The sequence below is a fragment of the Apteryx mantelli genome, chromosome 1 (assembly GCF_036417845.1).
Source record: "Apteryx mantelli isolate bAptMan1 chromosome 1, bAptMan1.hap1, whole genome shotgun sequence".
NCBI classification, from domain to species: domain Eukaryota; kingdom Metazoa; phylum Chordata; class Aves; order Apterygiformes; family Apterygidae; genus Apteryx; species Apteryx mantelli.
The window spans coordinates 161,363,419-161,384,816 of NC_089978.1; the positions used below are offsets into that span (position 1 = coordinate 161,363,419).

At 45.1% G+C, this 21,398-nt stretch overlaps 1 protein-coding gene across 1 annotated transcript; it reads right to left on the bottom strand.

Annotated features, from left to right (window-relative positions):
* Positions 1-13,108: 13,108 nt before the first annotated feature.
* On the bottom strand, positions 13,109-21,226 carry CKAP4 (cytoskeleton associated protein 4). The gene is made up of 2 exons (XM_067308697.1): positions 20,843-21,226; positions 13,109-16,402 (listed from the first exon to the last, which is right to left on the bottom strand). Exons 1-2 carry the CDS (start codon positions 21,209-21,211, stop codon positions 15,071-15,073), a joined length of 1,701 nt encoding a protein of 566 aa, XP_067164798.1. The 5' UTR covers positions 21,212-21,226; the 3' UTR covers positions 13,109-15,070.
* Positions 21,227-21,398: the final 172 nt, after the last annotated feature.

The window sequence follows — 21,398 nt, forward strand, 5'->3', positions numbered from 1 at the left end:
TCTTGTTTATTTTGATGCTTGAGGGCCTGCAAGTAATACCAAAGCCAAAGTTGACAAGGAGCTGGAATAATTTTCACTGATAGCTCTAAAACATGTAATCATGGTGGAGGACATCATTACGTTTAAACCAAAGTCAAGCTGCCTGTTTTAACACAAAGCTGTGCACCCCATTGTAGCTCTAGCCATCTGCAAGTATTCTATATTTAAAATGGAAAAAGGCCTCAGGGGAAAGTGAACCAAATTCACCATGGGTACAAACAGGCATGGATCCTTTGAGGTCTATGGAACACATTTGCTTACACCGGTAATGGATTTAATCCACAGACCTTTGTTCTTTATGAGACCTCATTTTTCTTTGTGTTTATGCCAGTGTAACTCCATTTTGATAGAAATGATGCTAATTTATACTAGTGTAAGTCACAGGGAATTTTTATTTTCTTTTCAACAGAGATGCTAGATAACAACATTCAGAGCCTGTTTCCTCTCCTGCTTTTCTCTAGTTTTGCTGCAGGTAAATCCCCTCTGATTTTTATAGATTTTCTTCAGGTTCACTTAGTCTCAGTGAAAAGGCAGTCAGGCCTTCGGTGCCCAGATCCAATCCCTTCGCCTTGGAGTGGATGTTTTCCCCTAGTACGTATCCCATGCCTGGTGCTGGGGATTGCTCTGTTCCCTTCCCCCTGTCACTGCAAGCCATCAGAGCCACCACCATGCTGGCAGGGAAGGGCTGCATCCTTCGTAGTTCGTAACTGCTGCTTGTTAATTGTCCAAAGATTGGAGACCGAGGGGTCAGGCTCCATGCGCACGAGGCAGCCCTTCTCTTCCTCGGGGGCTGGCTGCGCAACCTAATTTTCCCTGGAGGAATAGCTTGTAGTTAATAACATAGGCCATGTTGATGTAACTAGGTAGCAAATCACAGAATGGTTTAATAGAATAGTAGTGTGCAAGTAATAGGCAGCGTTGCGGAGCGTCAGAGCCGATCAAAAGGGCGTAAGATTTGGTGGTCCAGAGAGCAGACCAGAATGAAGGTAGCCTCATCTCCGCAGGCAATGCAGTTAGCAAGAGCAAACATGCATCTATCTTTGTCTCCTTCATTATCACATTTTGCCTCTCTGGACTTAAACTTTCACTGAATTCCACAAAAAGCAAATTTCTATTTCCTTAAGGAGCCAGTTTTGCTTGCTGAAAATTGGCCGCAGAACAGGCAGACTGATTTGAACTGTTGACTTTATACAGGGTACTAAAAAGAGAGGAAGGCAGAAAAGGCTACCTAAGCATCATGCCAAGGGTGCAGTAGAAAAGGCTAAAGTACCAGCTGCCTTCCTTAAATGCCTGTCCTCTTGCTGACTGATGTCTTTTCCCCCGGTAGCCCCGGCATTAGCCCTCTCGCTGGCTGAAAAACGAGTCCCCGAGGAGCCTGAATTAAAGATGCCCGTACAAAAGCCACAGGGCCTGACCCCTTGCAGCTGTGCCGGGGCTAGTGCTGCTTTGCAGTGCCATGGGCGCAGGGCAGAGCCGGGGGCAGGGAAGGCAGGCGGGGGCCCTGGGGGCTGCTCGCCACCTCTCTCAGGGACACCTGGCGTACCACCTCCGCCTCACGCTCCGGTGCTCCCCACTCCCAGGGCGCAAAAAACCCACGGCTCCTTTCAAGAGGCGATCGGCATGGGCCCGACAAAGAGTGGCATTAAATCCGCAGCTGCCCAGGAAGAGGCTTTCTCCGTCGGGGGGTCATTAGCGAGGAATTCGGACAAGAGACCTCAGCGAGGGACCCACGCTGCTGTGTCACCTCCACTTAGGCGACTGGAAGGAGGCATCCGCACCTATTTTTCTTCTTTTACATAAATCACTCAGGCCACTCTTTATCCGGGGTGGACTGTCATGACTCCGCGGACCCAGTTTAGCTCCTCAGTTTTATGAGAGGTAGGTGACCCGCCGCATCCACTGCATCTGGCTGCACGACCAACAGCGCTCGGGCTGCGTACAGACTGGAGGAAACATTGGGGGTCATGATGGCGGTGAGGCCAAACACCCCTATTGCAGCTCTCCCAACCACCGTGAAGTTGCACCGAGGGCAAATTTGAACTGACAAGGGCCAACTTTTCTTCCCAGTTACCCCAGAGAGAATCTGGAATAGCTTTATTAGCCCCTAAGGAGTTATTTGGGATTTGCACAGGCATAAGTGAGAGCAGAATCTGGCACCAAGTTTAAAGAAGCAAAACAAAGAGAGATTTATGTAAAACTGGAACAGTGGCAGCCAGCACATAAAGGCTATATAGTCCCAAGTTTTGAACAGAAAAGAAACATAAAGCAGAAAACTTTTGAGGTGACTAAATATATTTTGTTCTTGAATCCTCTGTGGAACCAATCAGTCCTTTGCCTTATAAAAACAGATGCAACAGGTGTTAGTTTGAAGACTTTTCTGCCTCAGGCTAAGGGCACTAATGAGAAGTTTACGGTCAGTGAAACCTAGCAGAGAAACCAGGATTACAGCGGCACAGTCCTGGTCCACTACCTCAGCAGCCACCTGGAGCAACGCCGGCAAGCAAGGGAATTTATACCAACCTCTCGAAAACTTTGCATGCCTGATCGTCATTCACGTTATCGCTGTCTAAATAGCCTCCTGCTGGTAGCATGATGTACTTCATCGGTGGCTGCTCCTGATCTCTAAACCTCACTCCCTCCTTTCAAGGCAAAGATGAGGAGGAGTGTTCTTATCTGATTTTCTCTTGATTTCCTACTTTACTCAGATGTGCTTCCTGTGTCTGTTCTTTGGGCACATCTACTAAATTGAGGCTCTTTAAGACAGCCAAAGACAAATTGCCTCTGAGGGACCGGTGCTAGCCAAGCTAAAGCATGGGGATTTGCACACTAGGCAAACAGCAAGATGTGGAGCCAAGAGTGGAATTTTCCAAGCTGCCCAGGGGAAGTGGGACTGGATCCCATCAGAATTGCAGCAAGCCTTGGCAACCTTGCTTTTCCTCGCCGCCTTTGGGCAAATCCCAGCACAACGCTGGATTCCAAATCTTGCATGAAGCAGGACGCGCTGCGACTCCCCCAGGGCCAAGTAAGTGCTTCGTATTGCTATTGCAGTAGCTGCGTTGGAAGCTATAGACGAATCCCCTAGGCACAACCCCCATTAGCCTATGCAAGGGTGTAAGGAAATACAAGGAGAGTTTTGACATGGCCTGAAGATATTATCAAGCAGACTGCTGGCGGTCTGTCCAAGTCTGTGCAGGCAAACCAACTAGCAAGATAATTGCAATACATCCCTGTATTTGGGAAAATCTGTACATGTTTGTAATTGGGCTATATTTATAAAAAGCGGTCAGTGTTCTGCTTCGGAGATCCATGCACGCTTTAGCAAATGGTGTGTGAATTACGCATGCGATCTCTTCTTCCGCCACAGAAAACCTGGTCAACAGCACCCTGCCTCCCTAAGCAGCACTTAGGGCAGCAAATGGGCAACTCTGTTCCAGTTGGAGAATACTAAGAGATTTAGAGGCAGTTAATCAACATGTTGTTTAGCCCAGAGATGGGCATTCCCAGGCCTGTTCTCCACAAGATCTTAAGTAATCTGAGATCTTGACTGATTACGGGATCCTTTTGACTTTAAAGTACATCTACACTGCCAGAGTGATGGGAAAGGACTCTAATGTCTCAACAAACCAAGGTGCAGAATGAAGGGCTTTACCATTACATCTCATCCCAAGGACCCTGCAGGCTTCTTCTGCTCTCTGCTGCAGGACCAATGCACAAGCAGGAATGTGCACCCTTGAAGTTGAAGCTCTACATCCTGCTGCACCCAGATGCTCTGGGAAGGTCTCCCACGTAACTATTTACTCAAATTTAGACATTTAACATCTTTAGATCACCGTAAGAAAGTACATTTTCCTCTTGTTTGCAGGTATGCAAGAGTTTCTTTGGTAGATAACAAACCTGCTTTAAAGAGGTTTATTTTTGTCCTTGAAAACAGTAAATTGAGTTGAACTGATTTGAAATAAAATATTTGTCTGTAACAAATACTTCAACTGAAAGGAACAGGAGAAGGTGGGGAAAGAAGAGACAGACCCTACAGTTAATAAACAGTTAATTAACCAACAGTTAATACAAAGTAGAGAGGACTGATATTAAAGAAAATACTTGTTTAGAATAAACTTACCTGTAGAATCTGCACAGAGAACTGCCAAAGCACCCAGCTGTTTTCCCTGAGGAAAAGGAGGCTCAAAAGTACAGCCAATTCTGATAAATTTCTTTATCAGAAATGTGCATACAAGGACTAAGATCAAAACATACAAAAATATTTCAGCCACACTCTAAATGTTGCCATTATTATTGAAAAAACAGGATATTTGGTGGTCCTGAGTCCTTTGCTGTACTTAGGATTTTTCTCCAAAGGAAATTTTCCTTAACTGCAAGGACTCGCTAAAACTTACTTTACTGGGAACAATGTAGGAAAAAGGGGTTCTCCTGCAGCAAAAACCTTTTCAGTGGGTGCATTGGTGAGGAATGCCCATGACCTAAATAGGGAGAAACATGTAACTAACAGGCTGGAACGGAGGGAGATGGAACAAGCCAACATTAGAAAAAAAAAGAAAGAAAAAAGAAAAAAAGCTAATTACAAACATATGTGTAAAACATATGGCAAGAAAAAGCAAACATGGAGAGAATGGCAAGGATCCTGTGGCAAAGTGATCAGTGGTGAGCTGTCATGCCCAAAGCCACAGGCTGAGCCCTGCAGCATTTATTGCTCCCTGGAAGTCATTTTTCAAGTCAAAGAGCAATACTTCTCCAGCATAAATGAAAAATTCCAGGCAGCAGAGGGTAACTGAAGCCCTATTAAAACAAAAGCATCATTGAAGAGGGACTAATAAGTCACCTATTGACTCGAGGTTTTCATTTGCAGTGGAGAACTCTTTCAAAGCAAGTCCCTGGGCCGAGGCCATCCCTGCGGTATTAACAAAGCACTTTGAGGTGTGCTTATCTTTACTCAGTGCAAACTTTGGAGGGACATAAGCATGTTGCATTGGGCTGGAAGTTTTGACTGTGCTGGTGGGACAGAGAGCTGTTAGCCGAGCCCCCAAGCCCTCTTTGCCTGTGTAAACCAGTAGTCAAGTGCTGCTTCTGCTTTCTGGATGCAGACGGGGAGGGGAGAAAGCAGAGGGAGTGCAGGCTCCTCTGCCCAAATACCACTCTGAGCATGGGCTTTTTTGCAAATGGTTTAGGCATGAGGGCAGTTTGGACTCAAACACAAGCTTGCGCTCACACTCAAAATATATAGTTGTTACACTTTTCAAAACTCCCTTCCCTTTTGCTGACCATGGCACTAAAGTTGCCTGGATTCACTAAAGAACGTGGCAACAGGCATTTGCTTGTTGCTTTTTTGAGTGCTTTTTGCATGAATCAGGTGCAGATAGCCAGCCTTAGCCATAATCCTGAGAAAAATTTGGCTCACAGGTTAGGTCCAAGGAACATTGAAATCAGTGCTGTATTAAACCACCTGACGGCTTCTAATACTTCAGACAAAAGTGCAAACATTAACCTTCAGCTACTACAATGCATCTTTTCTCAGCTTGCTTCTCTTTGGCCAACACAAGCAAGCACACCTAGTCCTGAAACTGGATTGTGCAGTGAACATTGTAACTTGGATTTATTTCATTGCTCTCTGAGAGCAGGATGACTTTTTGTTAGGGTGACATGAGAGAAATTGAAAAAATGGAAAACAGTGTTCCAAAAACTCTTTTTAATAGATGTGCTTTTTTATAGTTGAGATACTTTCACATACAGGAATTTAGCTCCACGCAAACATTTGAAAGAGCAGCTCTGTTACTGAATTAATTTTAGAGGTAAAGCATAAATATGAAACAGCAAACCTAAGGAAAATGAAAAGCTTTGTGAACAGAAGTAAAGACAAATCAGGATCTGAACAAAGGATAATATAACAGGACTCGTGGATAGATTAAGGTTTTTTTCCAACGGTTAGTGGTTTGGGGACAGACCTCCACATGCGCAAGACCTGCATTACTCAGCTGTGTTCAGTAGACAGCCAGCAGGCACACTGCAAGGTGCAGGACCAGGTTCAACGACGCATACTCCTCTTCCAAAACTATTCCCAGAGCTTCTGCTTCAACAGCACAATTAAATGCGGGTAGTGACACCCCCCCCCCCCGAAACTGGAAGAACAAATGAATGAAATCTCAGTGATCTCTGCAGACTGGTGAAAATACACTGATTCCAGAAAGTTCAAATGTGATTTCTGTCTCACCTTATGGAGCTGCCAACACTTCTGAAGCACTTCTCTGTGATGCTTAAAGTCCTTGATGCCTCTTACATGACCTGAACCAAACACTATTTTGAGGGTTATATTTAACAAATAATACTGCAATTCCACTACCTATTGCCAGCTACATTGTAAGTGCTCCCTGTCCATATTGAAAGAACAGATAGAAGAAATAGAAGATTCTTTGCCCTGGGAGAAGTTACTAACTGGTAAAGCTCCCAAAACACTGGAAAATATGTAGTGAGGCAGGAGACTGGAAAGCAGAGGTATCCATTCTGTTTGGTCCTTGCAAACTTTGCTCTGTAACCAAATTCTTCACCCTCCCCCATCCCATTCCTACACGTAACTCATCCAGTGACTATGGAAATCAACAGAGAGGGATCCATCAATGTCCTTTGGCCTCGGCTCATATCCCATTAAAGGTGCGATTCCAAGGAAGGCAGGCAGGGGAGACTGTAGAAACACCTAAAAGTTAACTTAATAAAACGTAACGGGTATAGTGGCTGCTGCCAGTCACCTGGACTGGATGAGCTCCCTTTGTTGTATGCCACATCCCTTTAGCACACTTCATCTTCAGTCCTCTACTACTCTTTTTGGTTGATTAGCTGCTTTGGGGAGATTGTCTCCTCTTCTGTGACTCTACAATGGAGGGAGGGAACAGTGGTACAAGGGACAAACGTTGCCTGCACCCTTGTTTCATACAGCTCCGCAGCTACATTATTTTTCTCCTGTTACATTTTCCCCATGTTGTTACAGGATAACTCAAAAGTGTGCATGTGTTAATGTGTGGCACTCTAAAAACTTTAAGATGTCCTGCCCCTGGTTTAGCAGTGCCCCCGATGCAAAAGAGGCCCCTAGGAGTCGTCCTGCTGCCTCTACAGCTGCTGCTGCTTTAAAAGTGAAATAACTTAGGGAGCAGGTACAGGGCTTTTTCCAATCCTGCCACCAACCTGCAGTCACAGAAAAGCCCTGACATTCTTCTGGGATGTTGTAATGCAGTTTGATCACTGAACATGTTCAAGTACAGAGGTATTTTTCATGGATCTAAGAAGTTATCATCACCTCTGTTAATTATCTCTGAGGATTCAGACTCTAGGAAGCGTTAATTATCCCTCCATCCATCTCATGTTCACAAAGGCTTAATAGGGCTATTTTTAGAGATACAAATATCTCCTTCCTGAATGGAGAAGTTGTTTCTTTTCCTTGCATATCTTATTTTTGAATGTTGAACACATTAGACAGAACTGAATTTTTCCTCTGTCTTAGAAACCATCCTAAAAATGTACAATAGTTAATGAAATTGTTAAGAACAGTACCACCTTCAGACTTGAATATATGCTGTTAGAAACGGTATGGGAATGAGACAAAAATGATCAAAATGGGCTGCTTGGAGTCCACACTTATCCTACCAAATACGCCTTTGGGAGAGCTGTTTGGTGCCCAGAGCAGACAGGTGCCTAAGCAAGTCTTCTCGTCCAGTGCCGGCTGTAATAGAGGTTGAACCTCCGGGCAATGGTATTGCACACACAACATAGGAATAACAATAGTTTCATTCAGCTCCGTCAATGTCCCTTTTGTTTCCAGCTCTGCGGGTCATGATGGGATCTATGAAAGCATCAGCTGAACGTGTACCAGTGTAGTGTGGCCTCCAGACAGCTGGAAGCAATCACATGGAGAAGGCTGAACCTCAGTTAGGTATTTATTCTGGAGCCTAATGATAAGCACTGGGCTGTCTATATTGTTAATACTTGCAATCATTTGGGCAGAAATACCTAGTAAATATGCCCTGAGGCCCAGTCTGCTTCCCCAAGACCATATAGCATATTTGTCCTGTATTCCCCCCTTTGACAATGTTCTTATGTTGCTGTGTCTAGACCCTGAGAAGGGGACTTTAGAAACAAAAGGCTCAGTATGGGTAGATCTGCTAGCTATTAGATATTCTGGTAAACAGCTCTTATGGGCTCAAAGGAGAGGATAGGATTTTTGGAGCTTTAGGTACTGGAAATTATTCCTGGGTATATTACACACTTTCTGTGTGGCTTTGGACAAAGTGCTTTGGCCTTGACTTTGTACCAGGAAAGGAAATGGGAGTGTAGCTACTGACTTCAGTGGGATCTGGATCAGGACCTTTGTCTCTCCATAACTTTTAAGTTTCCCATCTACACGTAGGAACTATAAAGGAGTTAGTTAGTTGGTTGGAAATTTTCTTTTAAGATCTCACTGTTTTCCATTTACAGACTTTGAGCATGCTGCAGAGATAGCCCGAATGGGGCTTCCCAGATTCCAGCTCTGATGGAACCTCTTGTGCTTCCCGGGGCTCTGGCTCCCAAGCAGATCTCCTTGCAGGTTGGGTCACACTCCCTTTAGCAGAGAATTTTGAGTTTCCAAGGTGCTGGAAGGGTTTTTTAGTCAAAGTCTGAAATAATAGTCAAAACACATTCTGGGAAGAAATTACATTTCTCCTCACTGGAATATTTCCTTTTTACCTGCCAATAGCAACTCTGTCAACTAATTGGTTTAGATAATGTCTCTTGTGGTGATCTGTCTAAACGTGTGGCTCTGTATGCTGCCTAACATATGAAGCCCAAATTTCCTTGTGGCTTCAAATTATTACTGTAAAACGAATGATATTAAAACATCACATTCTGCATCTCCCAACACATATATATTTATAGGGGAGTTTGGTCAAAAGGGAAAAAGCGGGGGGAACATTATCAGAACTTCATTTGAAAGTCAGAGCCCTAAAAGAAATTTTGGAAGAGTTTCAAGGTAACCCTGATTCTTTCTTTGCTTGTTATGTTTTCCATCCTTACTCATAACTGTAGGACTCCATCCCAACCCCAACCTAAGCAGTATTGACAGGAAAGGATTATCCACAGGAATTTGACATATTTACATCTAGAGAGTGCCAAGGGAAAATCTTTCTGAGTGGAACAAAGCCGGCCTTATTCGAACTAGCTTCTTCCTCTGGAATTGTGGATGGACACCGGAGTGGGGTACAGGATTTAATTGGGTAATAAATATTTCATCTAAGCTAATTTTTCTAAACGGGATAGGTAGTAAAATGAGAAAATGTTTCTTTGGCTTTTAATTCTGATTTTTTATTTCTAGCTTATTTCATGGTGAAATAAGAATCTCTTGAGAAAAGATTTGTTCCTCAACACTAAGCTGAGCATCTAGATAGCATCACGTTGGGAGGGATTCTGAAATGTAATATTTATATATCCATATCAACCAAAGGATCACCTGCTCCATGCACTCCAAAACCAAGAAAGAGCAGAGTTCAGGGATCTCTGTCTTAGGTCTAGCAAGCTACAAGTGCGACACTGCATTATACATTTTTTACTGATTCTGAATAGCTCTGGGTTTTAGTATCTGCATTATAAACATAGGAATCATCAAACTCTGTCCCTATAAACAGACTTCTGCTTTCTCCTTTTCAGGTGTGAGCAAGATTTGACTCCTGAGAAGGTTTATTATATTGGGAGCTTGCAAAACGTTTTATACTAAGAGATTCTAGAAAGCAAACCCTAGAGAGGGTTTGCTGTGTGAGCAAGCAGAAAATACACTTTTTGCTTTGGTGTCTGAGGCAGAATTACTCTTTGAGTATCCTTGGTCACTGTTAGACCAAAGGGATGGTTGGGAAAAGGAATCATTTTGCATGTTCTTTGACCATCTCATGCGAGGATTGACAAATAAGTGTCGATAAACACCTATATGTAAATATCCTGACTCTCCATTGCTGATATCCCTGAATATCTGCTCATGGCTGGCCAAGAATGATGACAACTAAAACGTATGCCAGAAGGGCAGGGTAACAGCAGTGTAGGAGCACTTTGAGGAGCAACAGGGATTAGCCTCTCACACGGCTAAATACTATATTTGGATGATATTAAAAACAAAAACAAAACAACCACGACTTCCCCCTGCCCAAACATTCATAAACTAAGTACTTCATGACACAACAAATGGGTCAGGGACCATCGCCACTGCTTCTGCTGAAACGCGACTTTTAGCTTTTACATGGTTGTTTTGCAGGCAGCGGAGGCGGAGTGCGGCGGCCGCTGGCCCCCATTGGGCACACCAAGCCCAGGAGCCACCGCCGGGTTTGGAGAGGCTGGAGGTTGCCTCAGCTGGACCCAAAGTGGTGGGCAGGGATGGCAGCAGGGTCGTGGACTGGGTGCTCCTGCTTGGTGGCAGGCCGCTTGACCGGTTTCGCTCCCGCGCTGGCCAGGGCTTGGAAAACCCGACACGACCAGACCCCTGGTGCAGGGCAGCCCTCTTGCAGCAAAACTGTGCTGCAGCAAGTGCCTTTTCCCGGTGAGCAGGGATGGCTGGACCATGCTGGTACTGCGCCTTGCATTTGTGGCTGTAGCCTCACTAAGAGCTCTTCACAGATGTAGCGTGCCCACTCGGCTGAAGCGGTAAAAGCAATAGGCTATTCCTATACCAGTGGATTTAACATGCCCAGCACACATCTAGGCTAGCAAACACTCTTAGCTCCAAAAATTTCACATTTTTTTGTTTTTTTGAATTTGGCAGATAAATTCTTTGACTCTAGCAGAAGTGACATGGTCTACAAGGTAAGAGAAAGATATGGAGAATCAGGACTGCCAGATCCTGCTCCTGACCTGTGAGAGCCCTTCGTAGAAGTTAAGGTTTGGGAAGATCCTTGCAGGCCCTTGTCCAGGCAGGCACACACACACACACACAAGGCTGCATCAGCTATACTTGTGTCTTAAAAACTGTTTGCCCCACATACGCGTAGAGGCTTGCAGCGATGAAGACTCTAGCCTCTCTAGTGCCATTATGCTATCCTTGCCACTGACTTCTTGCATTTCTGCCCATAACATCTCACCCTCTCCATAATGAGTTCTTTATGTTTTGAAAGTCTTTTATGTATTTGGAGATTGTTTATTGTTTCCTCCCTCTTTTCTCTTCAATCCATTTTTCTTTTTTTTCAAGTCTAAAAGGGCCAAATTGTTCAATCTTTTCTCACAGAACATGTTTGACTTCTGATCACCTTTCTTTTCTTCTTCTAAAGCCTTTCCAGTTCATCTTTCTTGAAGTGCCCAAAACTGGACACAGCCCATCCTTAGCAGTGCTGGGCAGAGCGAAGAGACCATGCTGCATGCTTTTTAGGCTATTCTGGTGTTTGCTCATATTAGTATGCCTTTGTCCCTGTAGTTTAATTTCTCTGCAGCTTTGTTTACAGTAGAGAGTTTTACTGGCTCCGTTATGTTAAATAGCATGGTGAAAAAAATAAATCACTAATCCTCTAACATACACATTTATGCCAACAGAAATTCTTTTTACTATTACAGGTTATTTCACCTGAGACAGCAGTCTAACCCTGCAGGAAAAGTGTCTTTAACAGCACGAGATTTATCTCCATCCATCAGGTTTGCCAGTGTCGTTATTTGGGCAAGCCCTTTCAAGTATAATCAAGACCACAGTTTCTTGGTCTAATAGTTTCTCCATTTATAAGAGGATGAGAGCTGAAAATGAAGACAAATGTTAATGAACTGACTCAATCAACACTTAACAATCAATTGGACAGTTCCAGGTGAAAGCTGATACAGGAGCAGCATGTATTGATGAATTACTGCAAATGTCAAAGAACACTGATAACAGACAATGACTTACTTGAGACCTTCTCCACTTCTTCTGTTGGAAGCTGTAATAACAATGTTGAAGAGCAGTACTAGGTCTTGATGTGCTCTGTGAGCATTTACTAGTGAATTGGGAAGCATCTGTGTTCCACGAGGCTGCCAAACCAAATATAAAAGCTGAATCTCAAGCCTGCCAAGAGATCCTTGCAGGCGATCCCTACCTCCAGCCACGTGATTATTTATGGAAAATTATTATTACTTATTTAGTGAAATAAATAATTTCAATAGTTTGCCATAGGATTTTAATTACTAGAAGTGTAGCTAGTAATTTTTCATCTAATCTCTGAGATCTAGCTTGGCCTAGCTGCACCAGTGACTTTACAATGACTTTGAGTTCCCTCATCATGGGACTACTACCTTTTAAAGCCACTGCATGCTCATGGTCAGCTCCCTGCCACCAGATTATGTTGTGTCTTTTCTAGATGGAAGGGCTTGTGTGCTTGTCTGCTTTGCCCAATAGATAGGTAGTCTAATAACAGGTATTACCTGTCTCTAGAATTTGGCCTCAGGTACTACCAGGGCATGATGATACCCATGCTCCTTTTTTCAACACTGTAAGCAGTACAGAAGAAACAACGTTCGGCTCTCACTATTCTAAAGCTACTTGTAGGGTAAATTTGGGTGCATCTGTGTGGGCAATCAGAATGAAGTCAGCCTTTCCCAAACTTTTGAAAGCCAGGTTTCCTTCATGAAGATACTGCCAGTTTATGGCTCTCGCGATCCAGTTTTCAAAGCGATCCAAAATGAGCAGCCGCTTTGGAAAGGTTATGTAGGTCCTTTCAGTACATTATTTCCATTCTACATGTTTTGGGCATTGAGAAAGTGGTTAAAAACAGCATGATAAAGCCTTGTTGGTGGCACCTGAGTTAGCTTTCATCGCACAAATCATGCATATCCTACCTCAGAACAGTCTGGCAGCTTCTGAGTGTTCTAGTCAACAGCGCTGCATTGATCAGGCTCATCTCCTGTCTTCAAGAGTTTCTTCATAGCCACAACAGATAAGACTACCTTTATGTTCCCCTGTGAAAGCTGAGAACAAATAATGGGCTGTGTCCCCTCTGAGTATAAAGTTCTTACACTTCCCCCAAGCCATTTCCAGTATCCCACTGGGAGCATTCTGGAAAACACTATGTTAAGTAAGCAGCAATCAAAAAAAAGGTGCTAAGAATGTTCCAAATGTTTATTATGTATTAAAAATACTGCAAATAAGCCATACAGTTCATTTTCACAGTAACCTAAACAACATTATTCAAAAACTTGAGAAGTCAACAAAGAACAGTGCAGTTCAATCAGTGACAACAAAGTTATCTCAATGCCTGGGTCCCTCCTATTATGTCAGCAATTTTTTCCTGTTTACAGTGGGAATAACACTGGGTATAGTTGAGTATCTTATTTAGCTAAGGGAACTTCTTTTTACCGGTGCTGTTCCCACAAACTTACCACTGGTAAGAAACAGCACTGGAGGTGCTATTTCTAGGAATTCCTTTCTAATGCAGCCAAAGATCTGGCTAGTCCAGGCTGAGGTGGTCATGATGCATTCTACAAGCCAGCAGTGGCCATTATTTCCAAGATATCCACATACAGACACCTGTATCAAATCTTTGGATAACATTCAAAACAAAACTTTAAAAGGAGGGATATTAGAAATCCTTCCCCAAAAGACAGAAAACTAAGAAAGCTCCACAAGGAAGTGGTTTTTAAATGAACATCAACATCTGGAGTTATCAGACACTTTTTCTCATTCTCAGCTAATCAGTAGAGGGATCCTTTACTCCCAGTGTCCCAGGCAGACACCCAGTGACACCAGTGATAAAGCATCAGGCCTGAAGTCCTGAATGTGACAATAATAATTCAGGTCACTGCCAGCTATGGAAGAACTTGGAAATGCATATGCCTTAGAAGCAATTCTGCTGATTTCATCCTGATTTTCCTCCTTTTGTGTTTTGGTGTGTATTATTATTATTAGCATGCTTGCTGTATGAGGAACACCAAAGTTGTGATTTCAGTCCTTCTCTCTCCTCTTTCCAATTTGTGATTGTTTCTACAGAAAGTCCTGTATCACAGATGGGGGTTTAGGACTTTACCGGAAAAACACAGCCTCATCACGTAAACAGCCCAAAAATATGACAAAAATGTTACTGTACTCTCTTGAAACTAATCTCATCCTTCAGCTCAGATGTCCCTTCTCAGCACTGATCTTCTGCATCAGCAGCTAAAGATGCTGGGAAAGAAGCCTATGATCGCAATCAGTAAATCTCTCCAGCCATGCAGTGCACCACCTCTCAGCATCTGAGTGAAGCAGCGCTTCTTTCTGTCCCCGCTCTTCTTTGCTCTTGAGTGCAACAGTCACAACTTGCTTCTTTCTTCCCACTGTAAAATAGCTGTAAAACAAGCTACTACTGCTTAGCAACTCGCCATGTGCCAGCTGGGCTGTGGTAAGTGTCCACGCGTACAGTCTCAGCCCCAAGCAACGCCACTTACCTCAAGCTGCCCTTATGGTGGGTTCAGCTAACGCCTGTTAGCTCCTTGGCACAGATTAAGGACACACAAAAATGTACTACAGCTCAGCTGATGCATGGTAGACTGACCATAAGGCTGAGTCCCAAACTGCAGAAACGGATGAGTTACTTCTGGCCTGCTCCACACTCAAGTTTACCAGTATAACAGTTTTAGCTAGAGATGTAGTTTTGTTCACTTGTTTCTTAATCCAAACACACCAGTCAAATCCTCAGTGTGTACAGCAGTATGGTTTTCATACCAAAACAGCCGTAGCCCTCCTGTGTGGGATATCTAGTGTTATAGTGTGAAACACCTTCATACCATTAAATATGTGCCCATGCTAATGAGGCTGTAGTGCCTTAGCTACACCACAATAGTTACAGTGGCACAACTTTCTAGAGAAAATGAGCCCTTAGAAACTCAAACCCCAACTAAACTCATGTTTTCATAAAACAAAACGAAAAACTACACAAAAGAGAAATAAAGGAAATAAGCAGAACTGTCTCTATTATTAAAGTATTCTTATTCTCTTTGGAGGTATCAAATTGCTTTTAGAGAGAGTAAAAAACTGGGCATACAAAAGCTATTCTCTTTAATCCAATATTTGTACAAGGAGCACTGCTACCTAAACTTTCTCATGTATTTTTTCTACTTTCACAAACAATCTTTCCAGATCATTCCTCAAGTCATCTATCGAACTCTTCACAGACTCCAAGTTGTTCTCATTATTTTCAATTTTCACCGAGTAGGAGACTAAACTATCCACTGCAGTTCTTATCATTTTCAAATCAGAATCAACCTGGCTGACAGAAGATCTCAGTTCATCTACAGAGCCTTCAACAGAAGAAAATTTTTCGAGATAGCCTTGAGAATGTGCTTGACCTGTCTGAAGATTTCCTTGATCCAACAAAGTACTAATTTGTTTCTGGACATCCTGAAGAGCACCAGAGGATGGCAGGTCACTGATACTTCGTCTCAAGTTCTCCACATCATTGTACAGTGAGGTCTGTGATTCACCAAGATTTCTCAGAACGTCTGTAATTGAAGTTACGTCTTTATCTGAGATTCCCTGAAGAGCGGTAATGCTTTGTTCTAGGGTACTGAGCTTATCTTCATATTCTGCCTCCTTAGAAAGGAAAGATTGCAACTTTTCAGTATGTTGAGCAGCAACAGAAGTTAGAGACTCCAGGCTCTCTTCTGTGTGTCTCAAACGAGACTCCAGTCCTTCACTGTTCTTTTCAAAAGTTTCTAATGCTTTTCTGAAGAGTTCATTTTTTTCCCATTTGTTGAGGTCAGCTTTAATTTGCAGTAAATCTTCATCAAGTCTTTTAATGTCACTGGGGAGCTGCATAATAGAATCCTCAGCTCTAAGAACTTTCTCTTGTAAAGCTTTTAACGAAAGGTGTTCAGTGTCTGCTGCCTCTTTGAATTTCTCATGTTCTTGTTTGAGGTTGACTAACTCTTTCACTTCAGTATACACATCAGATTCCATGGAGTCTATTGTACTTTTCAGGGCCTCTATGTCCTTTTCTTTGGTTTTCATGGAGGTCTGCATCTCATCAAAAGCATCTTTCAGCACCTTTATTTCATGCTTATACACATCTGCTTCTTCTAGAGAATCAACCTTTGCTTTCATATTGTTGATTTCATCTTGGCTCCTTTGCTGGACTTCAGTGAATATAGCGATGTTATCATTTATTGACTTGGTTAACTCTGTTAGTCTCTCTTCCACAGTGTTTTCCAGTGATGTGAAGTCTCGTTCCCTTGCATCCTTTACCATGTGGATGCCATCAGACAAATCTTTCAAGATTTCATTTTGTAGCTTCTGAAGCACTTCACTGATACGGTTTATTTCGCTCTCCCCTTCCTTAACAGCCTTCTCAGTAACTTCTTGTTTCTGCTGAGTGATTTTCATCATGGATTCAAACTCTCCAAATGTGGCTTGAAGGGAACGCACCTGAAACAGAAATCCATATCTTTAACACTTACAATTTCATCCTTAGCTACATGCCTATCCTTTGTTTTTAAGGTCCTTATGGCCCTGGTTATCATATGAAATGATCACCACCTTCCAGTCTTTCAGGCTTCCTATCTGAGGCCACCCTATGACCTATATCTATAGGAAGTACAAAAAGCCCAGCACCTTCAGCCTCAAAGCTCTATATATGCACACCTTCTGCTGAGGATCCTGGGTCTCACTGACCTGCCATAGATTATCCAGAAAGTCTGTAGCAGTGAAAATCAAACCTAAGTCTTCAGAGTTTGCACCCTGACCTCTGAGCCATCCCTCCCTCTACAACTCCTTGGGGTTGGTTCTATGGGCTGCAAGTCCTTAATTAGGGCAAAAAAATAAACAAAAAAAATCCAGCACCAGCTTCTGTGTGAATTTTGCCTAAGTATGGAGAAACTGGGATTAGGCTTTAACAGGTGATCAGACCTTAGGCCAATACCTGAACATGAAAGAAGTTTCAAACCACTTGAGGATGGACAACAGGGAAAAAACAGGGAAAAAGGGGAGCTAAGGAATAGCTGGTGAATAGAAGTAGTAATCGTGACATTTTGCTGCTCTTAGACATCAGTGTAATTCTGGAGACAATCTTCTTGTTTGCTATTTTTTAAGATAAAAATATAGAAAGGCTTTAATGTTCTAAAGACAGTACCACATTATTCAAACACATGCCTATACATACACACTCTTAGCGAAAAGGGGCATAGGTGCACGTATGTGTATGCAGGCATAGAAGAAAGTTGCAGCAGCTGTTAAGGGGACCAACTCACAGGAAGCTGTTACTATCCCAACTACAAGTTACCTTTACTGCTGGCTTCACTGACAGCAATAGGGAAAAGGGCAAGGGTTAAGTGGCCACCAAGTTAAACTACTCTCACCTCTACAGTTAAGACACAGGCACACCAAAGGGGAAGCGTGCATTACCTAATTCTGGGGCCAAGCAGCGTATCAGTCTCACGACTGTCAAGAAGTCTTTTGTGGGGGGGGGGGGGTTGTTTTTTTTAAAAAACATTGCAAAGTAATGTAAGAATGCCCACTGGCTGCAACAGGAATCCATCACGTACAAAATACCTCAAGGCTTTGGCAGAAGGGCAAGTGCTGAGTAATGCATGTCGCGTTGCTTCACGCTCCTCTCTATGTCTGAGGGGTATATTAATCAGTCCTGCCATATGGGCTGCCATGTTTACTGATTAGATAAACAGCTGGAGGGGTGGTTTTATTTTGGAAATGGAAGGAAGCATACTTTATATATCCTTAGAAAGAATTATACAGAGGTCTTTTTTATTTTTTTCCTCTTTAACTGAAAAGGATTCCAGCAGCTTTCAGTCAGCCTCTGAACCTAGAAATTCATCTCAAAAGATCTAACAGACTTACTAATTACTAATTAAGTTATTCACATGTATTTTTTCTGAATTAAATCCTTGGTCAAAGCCTCCTTGATTTTAGTGGAGGTCTATGCTGTGAAAGAATTGTAGTTTGGTCATGAAACTTTCCCTTGCTCCAAGAGATCCCTGAAGTTTGCAGAATGCCCATAAAAATGACTTCCTTCCCCTGCCCCCTGCTTTTTGTAAAAAGGTTTGTAGCTTTACTTTTCCCATAGCTTGTAGTCTCTAGATCTCACATACCAGGCTAAGAATGAATTAAAAGGTGGGGGGGAGCAGGGGAAGCAGGTAATACTGGCATACAAATTGCTGCAGGGCAACAGCCATTACACTGACTTACCAACCTTACTTTCATTACTTCGTAATTGTCATTCATTCTGATTTTTTTTCCACATAGAGAGCTCTTTCTGTATCCCTATAAATGGACTTCAGGACTCTAGAAGGACTGCGCAAGAAAGTTCGCCTCTCCCTCTTACGACAAATCATTTATTTTCCTTGACACATTCCAACTAAACCACTAAATTTATATTTGCAATCAACCTATCTTTGTATGTCAGTATTAGAAAAGGCACCAGAAATGTCCAGGGGAACTCTCTAGAGTGTCAGGAGGTCTCTGCTGGTGTAAATCTGACAGAGAGGGATCCCACCCCTCACATATGGAGAGAGGGGTATGCACAGTGTTGGAGAAACACCGCGGTGGAAGTACTTGACGCCTACTCCTCCACTGCATTTGGGCAATGCCCGTGGTGTAAGTTAAAGACCGTTCCCTATACTTCTAGCTTCTGGTGGAGCCAGCCACAGAGCTCTGATACAATAAAATGCACCAAGGTCCTCAAATTAGACCAGCTTCTAATCTGATCTGTCCTAACATATGCTCAGCTCCCCCAAGTACCACCAGGGCCCCAGACAAATCCCTCGCAAGAGAGGGGAAAAACCCACAACTCCAAAGTAATAGCTCATCTTCACTACAAAGTTGGTTTGTGTGCGCACCTATGTGCCTGTCTGCCCATTTGCTGCTCATGGCTGGTAACTTGTGAAACCTTAGCCCTTGAAAGGTTTACTATCCTAAACGGGACATAAAAATACCTCCATAGCTAACAACTGTGTCTTCGCAAAGCAGTCATACTATCTCGTCTTCTAACACCAAATAACCTTGGCTTCTCAAACGTGTGCTATACTACAAGGACTAGATTTCCACATCATTTCCTTTCTCCTCCTACTGCTGATGTGTAAAGCAGATGAGCTTATACAACGCTCCTGACGGTGGCTCTGTGCACTGAAAGCCGAAAGGGAGCTCCACGTAGCAGCCTGTACTGCCCACCCCTCCGTAAGCACTGAACAGGACCCTATGCTTTTGTAAAGCAGTATCAGGTCTCCTCTTCCTCAAGTACGTTCTTCTGGAAAGACAGCACAAGAACACAGCAAACAAAGCTTTCGAGGGTTGTACTGAAGCTCTGCGTGATCGCTTTCCTCTGCCTTTTATTTTTGCATTGCTGCACGAATGGCTAACATCAGCCCTCTGCTATACACTGGCAGATAAAGTTTCTGTCCTCTTTGAAATCAGCTCTTCATAAACTTATGTTCTGTACCTTTCCCTTGAACACATAACATACACCTAAGATTTTTCTGCAAGAATGCAGAGATGGAGGGAGCAAACTATATCTACTCCTGCTTGGAAGAGTTTATATACTGCTCATATATCTCAGTCCTCACATATAATACTCACATATTATAATTCTATGTCCTGTACGCCCTGCCATTGCAATTTCTTCCTTCCTATAGTTTGTAACAAGGCCTTAAAAACTAGGAAAAAAACCCCAACCCTTGCTAGTTCAAAGCGTGACCCAGACAACACCGAGTTTAAAAAAAAAAACAAACAGGATTTAAGATTAGCTTCAGAAATAGTCCTGCATTTTTACAACCCTTTTTTCACTGCATACAAATGCTCCTTTTCCTCCTTGCTGAGAGAGAGAGGAAGCCCCAAGACACTGATCCTACAAATTCCACGTGTACAGACTGCCGCGCTTCCGGGCAATGCCGTGCACGGTCTGAGAACGCCCGGCCCCAGCCCAAACTCGTCATACCCAGGGAGCGGGGAATCGGTACGGCTGCACAGAGGCAGCTCACAATGCACAACACGGTCGAGCTGAGGCAAGATTTTCCCCTTCTCTCATCTGACACAGTTGTAACTTTACATACTGCTTTCAAACCGATTTACCTACTCCCTAGACAAGTCCGACTGTATTTTAATGCGATCATGTGCCCTCACACACAACATTTTCTTAAGTTTTGGGCACCCTGAGACCTATCCGGACAGACACTGCCATTTGTGAAACTCCAGCTCGGGGGCCAGTAAGGCCGGAGGGGAAAAAAAGTAGGAGGAAAAAGCGCTTTTTCCATTCGCTCGAGCCATACGCTCTTTGCTGACTACTTCCCCGCCCTTCCGCGAGCCCGGGCTGCGACGGGCGCTCGGGTCCGGCTCCCCCGGCGGCGAGGGCGGCAGGAATTTGGAAGGCGCCGCCAGGCACAAGCGCGACTCGGTGTTTCTGGCGCTGCCTCCGCGCTGCTCGGTGGCATGGGCCGGGCTTTTGCCGCCGGGGGCGCGCGGCGCATCCCGGCGCTGCCCGAAGCCGCGGGCGGGCCCGGCCGGGACGGCGCTAGTTCCTGCCACGTCCGACGGCGCGCACCTGCCCGCGCCGCGCTCCCTCTCGCGCTGCTTGCAATGGCGGAAAATATATTAAAAAAAAAAAAAAAGAAAGAAAGAAAGAAAAGACGCGTGGCAGGCTCACAGGACTGCAAGTCCTGCACTTCCACCCACCCGGGCGTGTTATATAAAACCGCTTCACGTTCAGGAACGAGCCGCCCCGCCGCGCCGCTTTCAGCATCGTAAAAGCGGCCTTTTGGCTATGCTTCCCAACAAGCCGGGCTATGCCCTGACTTGAAGCAAGCACGGCGGCGGGGGGCTATGCAGCACCCCCCCCCCCCCGCCCCGACGGCGCCGCGCTACCTTCTGCACCACGGCGTCCAGGGCGGCGGCCAGCTCGCCCCGCTGCCGCGCCGAGGCCTCCCTCTCGCGGCTGCTCCGCCCGACCTCCTCCCGCAGCTGCCGCACGTACCAGCCGGCGGGCAGCGCGGCGCCCAGCACCACCGCGGCGCCCAGCAGCAGCGCCCAGCCGCGCCGCGGGCCGCCGCCGCCCGAGCGGCCCCCGCCGCCGGCCGCCGCGCCGCGCCCGCCGCGGCCCTGCGCCGCCGCCGCCGGCCGCCGCGCCGCCTCCTCGGCGCCGCCGGGCTGCGCGCCCCGCTCAGCGGCGGCGGCGGCGGCGGCGGCGGCGGGCGGGCTGCCCCCCTTGGGGCCCCGGTGCTTGGCGGCCGACATGGCGGGAGGCCGCCGCCGTGGTGCGCGCAGCGGCAGAGGCAGCGGGAGCGGGAGCGGGAGCGGGCGAGCCTGCCGCGGCGCGCTGGGGGCGGGGGCGGCGGCCCCGGCAGCGCCCCGCTCCCCGCCCCGCCGGCCCGGCCCCCGGCCCGGCCCCGCTCCCCGCCCCGGCCCTCGACGTGTTCTGCAT

Excerpts from the sequence above, each read along its gene's own strand:
- CKAP4 (XM_067308697.1), bottom strand. The coding sequence starts at position 21,211 with ATGTCGGCCGCCAAGCACCGGGGCCCCAAGGGGGGCAGCCCGCCCGCC. Across the intron at positions 16,403-20,842 it reads TGGACGCCGTGGTGCAGAAG|GTGCGTTCCCTTCAAGCCAC; the intron begins GTAGCGCGGCGC and ends TTTCTGTTTCAG.